This window comes from Azolla caroliniana, unplaced genomic scaffold (assembly GCF_043228905.1).
Source record: "Azolla caroliniana isolate FFs.n. ecotype wild unplaced genomic scaffold, voAzoCaro1.0.p SCAF_7, whole genome shotgun sequence".
NCBI classification, from domain to species: Eukaryota; Viridiplantae; Streptophyta; class Polypodiopsida; order Salviniales; family Salviniaceae; genus Azolla; species Azolla caroliniana.
Window position 1 is genome coordinate 3,363,792 of NW_028230442.1, and position 6,927 is coordinate 3,370,718.

Below are 6,927 nucleotides of genomic sequence, written 5' to 3' on the forward strand. Positions count from 1 at the left end.
TACAAATGCAAGATTCAAAAGTTACTAGGCTCGAAGGACACAAAGAGCCCCCACGATAACCCAATGACGGAAAAACAAAAAACGAAAACATTGACAAATGTTAAGGAAGTGTGGACCCGACAATAGGAGACACTTGTATGTGTCTACCATCGAATGGAAGAAGACACGAAGAGGGATATAGGTCGGCCCGGACCATTGGTCTCCATATCTCCTCGACTAGGTAGGACCAATAGAGAAAAGCTAGCTAGCTAGGGGCACTTGGGTCCCCCTTGTTGGGTCTTCCAATCATTGTAGCATGGGCAGACTTGCTTGTGGCCGTAGGTCCCCGGGGGCACACATAGGCACGTCGAGCAACACTTGACACAAAAGTACATGCACGCCTTCCGCTTCGATGTCCGCGAGCACCGGTATGAGCACGCATTCGGGCACTCTGATCCATCATACTCATTCAACTCATTCATTCAATCAATTCATGCACTCAATTCCACTCATTCAATCCAATTCATTCATTCAAGCATTGGATCATTCACTCATTCCTTCAAGCATTTGGTTCATTAATTCAAGCAATGCATCATTCATTCCTTTAAGCATTTGGTTCATTCACACATTCTTTCAAGCATTGAATCATTCATCCTTTCAAGCATTTGATTCATTCACTCATCCATTCAACCATTTGGTTATTCAATCATTCATTCAAGAATTTGATTCATTCACTCATTCATTCAAGCATTTGGTTATTCATTCATGTATTGAATCATTCATTCCTTCAAGCATTTGATTCATTCACTCATTCATTCAAGCAATGCATCATTCATTCCTTCGAGCATTTGATTCATTCATTCCTTCAAGCATTTGATTCATTCACTCATTCATTGAAGCCATGCATCATTCATTCCTTCAAGTATTTGATTCATTCACTCATTCATTCAAGCATTGAATTAGTCATTCCTTCAAGTATTTCATTTAGGCAGCATTCTTTTCATTTATTGAATCAACCATGAAGCTTCACCTGATTGGCGTAAGCTCCCTTGCCTTGCTCCATACTGCATATCACAAAGGAACAAGAAGATCAGGTCAAAAAAGATGAGTAACATGGCGTGATTCATCAATGCTCCAGTGAATTAAAATGCATCAATTCGGCAAGAAAACGCTAAAGAATCTCAGGTTATGAATTATTAAGTAGAAGAAAGGAAACAAGATGTAGGGTTTTGTGAGTCAGTTTCTTTGGATTCTCTTCCAACATAAATTAGGGCTATGAAATTGAACCTTATTGAAAAATTTGGAAGTGGAAGCAAGCTGATCGACTGACGATGATCCATTGCTGAGCTCTTCATCGCTATGGCTACTGATGGCCTAGTATCCATTAAAAGCAGGAGAAATACAGACACACACACACACACAAAAGAACAACAACATGTCAAATAGAAAAATGGGTGGAATGTATTTTGATACGACAAAAGGAGGATAATTTTCGAAGTTAGCAGAGTTCCGTGGTGGTTTTTATTACCTGCATAGCCATGGAGGTGGAGAAGCAGAGGAGGAGAGAGGAGAAGCAGAGGAGGAGAAGGAAAGCAGTAGTAGAAGTGGCCATGGCGATTAGAGAGAGAGAGAGAGAGAGAGAGAGGATCAGATCCAGAAGGTAAGGGAGTAAATAACAAAGAAAATCAGAAAGATGGAGAGAATCAGAGAAGGATGGATGGTAAGGCGGAGGAGGAGCAGGGTATAAGGAGGCCCCTGCTCCTTCCTATATATAAAGGAGGGGTTCTAGAGAGAGAAAATAGAGAGAGAAGAGAGAGAGAGTGTGTGTGTGTGTGTGTGTGTGTGTGTGTGAATGTGTGCCTCTGCGCGCCAATGGTGTAAAATTTGTAAGGCCCAATGAGAATGCATTGTGCAGAGAGAGAGAGAGAGAGAGAGAGAGAGAGAGAGAGAGAGAGAGAGAGAGAGAGAGAGAGAGAGAGAGAGGAGAGAGGGAGGGATCATGGACATTGGAGAGAGCTTATGGGCTCCCTCGCCCCGGCCACGACTCGTTTCCTGGTGCCGTAGTTTGTTGTCCGACAGATGGATGCCCTTCGTCATGTGTTCTGTCGCGGTCCCCAGATCGACCCCACGCATCTCTGGGTTCGGTTGGTTCCAAGGCCATTCGATCCACTTATCTCTTGTTTCCGTTGGATCGAAGGCCACTTGATCCATGTATGATTGTATCTCTAGGTTCGGTTCGATCCCATGCCATTCGGTCCATGTCTCTCTGGGTTCGGTTCGATCCCATGCCATTCGGTCCATGTCTCTCTGGGTTCGGTTCGATCCCATGCCATTCGATCCATGTCTCTCTGGGTTCGGTTCGTTACCATGCCATTCGGTCCATGTCTCTCTGGGTTCTGTTCGATCCCATGCCATTCGGTCCTTGTTTCTTTGGGTTCCGTTTGTTCCCATGCCATTCGATCCACGTGTAGTCAGGGTTTTGTTCCCCTCGAAGTATTGAATGGCATGGATCGTAAAAAACATGTGTCTCTTTGGAATTGTGTGATTTGTGTCATTCAATCAATGTCTTCTTCATTGTACCTCTGTGGGTTTGTCATCCCCCACCCAAATAATTAATCACGCTTCTGTTGTTGTGTCCCCGTGATTGCGTTTAACACAAAAAAATTGTCGGCATGAGGTGTTCAAGACGTCGATATCACTCGATTGATGTCTTCATCGTGTGTCTATGAGTTTGTGGTTCCACCCTCCCCCAATGATCAATGAAACTTGTGTTGTTGCATTCCCAAGCTCGTATTAGGATGAACATTTTTTTGCCAGCTCCACATGAGCATCATGGGACATGGTGTTCGAGATGTCCACTTCGTCATTTGATATACCCTATATAAAAAACAATACCCCCCCCCCGTTCAAGATGTCCACTTCGTCATTTGATATACCCTATATCAAAAGCAATACCCCTTGACCCTATTGTATACATGTATTTCCTATCCTTTGAGAATACATGAAAAATAGTTATCATCACTCTCATTCATTATCCTTGAGTCTTCGATCACAAACACTCTATAGGATAATATAGCCTCCCTTCAGTTAAGTTGGTGATAAACTAACTTGTCCTCATAATTAGACACAATACCATAATTTTGCAATAAATATCATGTGGAGACCTAAGGCAATGCTTGAAAACTAGTGTTAAGATTGATGTAGCAATGTTCAAATACATATCTAGCAATAATGCTCCCTTCATTTATTCAAATATAGGTACCGCATCATAACTCACAGGTAAATTGAGCACAATGTCGTGTATAACCCAATGGTATCTTTGTTGTTATACGATATAATGATATATGTTTTGTATTATGTTGTCAAACTAATCAAGATTTAGCCCATTCCTATGGGTTTAGATTCGCGTATATCATTTAATACACTAAAACTATCACATGATGATGAGACACGTGAATCTCATTAATGCTCGTATGTGTTCTTGTCATTAAAAAAGTAGATACGGTCAAGTGTATGGTTTGATTGGCCCCTCTTCTAACGCGAACCGTTTTATATTTCTACATTAAAATCATTATTTTCTCCTTTGTCATACCAAGGTGCTAGATCTTTTTTATAGTGTTCAAAACTAATACAACACCTCCTCGGCATATCCATGGTCTCTATAGCCTCTTTTGAGTGCCTTCCATAAGACAATATTTGAAACCATAATTGTGATGTTGTTGATAGTGATATGTTGTTATGGATTGATATTGCCACTAACATCCATGTAAATCTTATAAACATATTTTGTCACATGCTTTGTTGATGTGAATTTAGGGAGGCAATCATTTGTTGTTGGGGCGATGAAATTTGAGAAGTTTTGGCACTCTTGCTTCTCACTTTGCCTTTCATTCCATCAACGCACTTGGAATTGTGAAAATATAATTAACAAAAATTTCTATTTTGAGTGGGATCATGGGTCGTAAATATAGTGATCTCAACAAGTAACACAATGCTCGAGTTGTAATAGCGAATGTCAATGATCAAATGTGTTTTCACCAAAATGCGAGTACAATTTCTCGAATGTTTAATCACCATCTATAATAAGGTTGTTCAAATATTCAATCTCACAACCCTCGGCAATTGCAACAATCGTTTAGAAAAATAGACCTTAAGAACACAAGTGTTATGTGATTGTTTATTCACTCACATACTTGTTTAGCCACTTGAGTCTGTTCACATGTTTTTGTAGGACCAAGGAATTGTTTTAAAAAGCATAAAAAAGCATAGGTACCAACCGAAGAAATCAGTTATAATTATTCTTTAAGTAGCCTAACACAAATACAAATCCTCCCAATCTATAAATTGCCAATAGTTTGTCACAAATCTTGTTTAGAGTACAAAGGCAATGCTTCCATATCATCCCTTAGCATGTAATGTCAATTGTTTCTAGTGTTGGAGATATCCATTATCGATAAGCCATAGAGTATTCACTAGGACTCAAATCACACTATTTTAATTCACTAGAATTCGGCATTATCAACATAGAAGTTGGAACAGGACCATTTGTTCTTTGTGCAAATAACCTTGCAATTGAGTTTCAATAATAAAGCCAAAAAGATTGTTTGTTTTTATTGTGCTTGTAACTTATAATAGAGTGTGTGTGTTTAATAGAGGCATCTCATGTGTGAACTCTATCTATGTTGGGCGAGAGGAGAGAGAGGGAAGAGGGATAGGGAGGCAAACTTTGAGAATGTCTCAACTATGATTAGGCCCAATTCTCTATTGATTGAATCACCATATACATTTAACCACACCTACCTTTGATCGGCAACGTACTCTTGTCGCTTCCTTGTGATGATGAACCACTTGCATTAACATTGCATGGATAAACACCAATGCTTTCACATTGCATGTTTAAGCACACAATATCTTATTTTGTTAAACAACAAATACCATAATTTTCTAATTTAACTCAGTTACAAAAGTGAGGCTAAGTCAAAAGAAAAGTGTAATTTATAAGTTGGTTTTGGCAATAACTAAAAGATATTGGTGTTCACCTTGCTTGTTAATTGTTTCCTATTGGGAATATGCGAAAATGTTTGGGTTTCTCCACCTCAAAAGTTGAGAAATTCTAACAAAACCCACGATGCAACATATTACCAATGTTTGGTACAATTGTTCTTCCAAAAAGGCTTACGGCGAACCCTTTCAAAAGAGTCTTTATTTCTCTTGAAAAGAGAGTCTTTATTCTTTCCCATCATTCATGGTAACTATTTATTGCATGTGGTTGTTGGAATCATGAATTTCATGAGGATTCGTAATCTTTTCATTGTTTTTTGAGAAAAGCAAGAGGTGATTGCATGATACATGATAGTTGAGATATGGTGTATTATGATAGCCTTACCACTATACTATTTGGGCATTACTATGTCTATAAGGATACTACATAGGCATGATTTGTAGAGTCAATGTAGAAGATTATGGATGATACCAAAGCCTTTATTTTTTATACTTGCATAATGTAGTGTGGGTTCGTACATGTGCTTGAGGAATGCTTCTGGTTTTGAAGCTCTATAATGTAGATGATTGAAAAAAGAGACTTGAATTCAAAACCCCAAAACAAGTGTAATGGAGGAAAAGGAAGTGGTGAATTAGAATACATCAAGAAGCAATTGACTTTGTACATCTACAACTTCGGAGCTACATTCCATTAAAGGAGTTGTCATTTCAACTCCATACCAATATGTTCTTGGCACTTGACAATCAAAAAGAGAAGGAACTTCAATTTAAAATGAACATGCATGTTGCATTGTGTCAGTACATTGCCGGATGTGCATCTGTTCCTTTCTTGACATGTGTTTCGTAATAATGTAATGATATATAGATATAGATATATGTATTATGAATATGTGTGTTTGTGTTTGGCAAGTTTACCTTAAAAAACTTAACATGAGAAGGAAGTAGCAATTGTGCATGTACATATATGAGTCCAATGTAAATACTAATAGTCGTACAAGTTGCATTTATAACCTATCTGAAAGGTTGTCGCAAGAAAGCCCAACGGTTCCTTATGTTGTTTGTTCAGCAGCACAATCTCTAGAGATGGTATTATCATTTGATGGTGGATAAATCTTGTGAGTACACAGTCATTTGTTAAGCAAAAACAAAACCAAAAAATAACATTGTGTATAAGACTCATGCATTAGGATAATACATACAAAAACCTTTTGATCATGAAAAAGAGAAGTTGAAAGGACAAAGGAAAGAGGCATTAAAGGAGCCGCAAAACCGAACACAAAAGCAAAAAGCAAGAGAAATGGAATTACCTTGTGGTTAAAGCGTTTCATCCCTCAAATCACGCATGTATACCCCACCTTTAGAACTTCTCGAGAGTCCCTACTAATTATTCACATATTCAAACAACGTAGTTTGACCCTTGCAACATATTCACATTACAACACTTGCAGATTTACTACCACGGATTTCCGAAACCTCAATTTGTGGATGGAGCATGGCCTTATTGGCTTTTTATAGCAATCCCATTTTGACATAAAATTAATGTTATAAATTCATTCTTCCTATGTTAGAAATAGAAATTTGTGTAAGAAAAACTTAATGTTGTCCACTCTCACACCTCTACCATGTTGCAACTTGCACATATACATTGTTCTCCTTATCTATATGATAGATAAAGCTTTCATTACCCAATCATAAACATGATCAAATTCATTCTTTGGTGATAAGTTGTTAGACTGCCAACCCTAAGCCTTGGAATTGGAAAACTGATAAATTGATGTCAACTATGTTTATATGGAACTGTGCAAAACAAACACATTCGAGAACCGATACTTTGTCTTCACAAAGCAACCCTTAGAGATGATCCACGAACCATAAGCTCCCAAATAAATACCTTCACTTTGAAATGAAGACAAGATTGCCACTTCATTTGCACCACTCTTTTCTACC

The 6,927-nt window shown here is 38.3% G+C and overlaps 1 protein-coding gene across 1 annotated transcript; it reads right to left on the reverse strand.

Annotated features, from left to right (window-relative positions):
* On the reverse strand, positions 1-1,650 carry LOC147861572 (gibberellin-regulated protein 5-like). Its single transcript, XM_087321996.1, has 4 exons — positions 1,508-1,650; positions 1,267-1,353; positions 1,010-1,043; positions 1-430 (listed from the first exon to the last, which is right to left on the reverse strand). The coding sequence occupies exons 1-4, from the start codon at positions 1,589-1,591 to the stop codon at positions 249-251; spliced, it is 387 nt and encodes a 128-aa protein (XP_087178122.1). The 5' UTR covers positions 1,592-1,650; the 3' UTR covers positions 1-248.
* Positions 1,651-6,927: the final 5,277 nt, after the last annotated feature.

Bases quoted from the DNA above. Each gene is read 5' to 3' on its own strand.
- LOC147861572 (XM_087321996.1), bottom strand. From the start codon at position 1,591: ATGGCCACTTCTACTACTGCTTTCCTTCTCCTCCTCTGCTTCTCCTCT. The intron at 1,354-1,507 runs GTAATAAAAACC...AATGGATACTAG, and splicing joins CCACCTCCATGGCTATGCAG to GCCATCAGTAGCCATAGCGA. The intron at 1,044-1,266 runs GTTCAATTTCAT...TGTGATATGCAG, and splicing joins CTTCCAAATTTTTCAATAAG to TATGGAGCAAGGCAAGGGAG.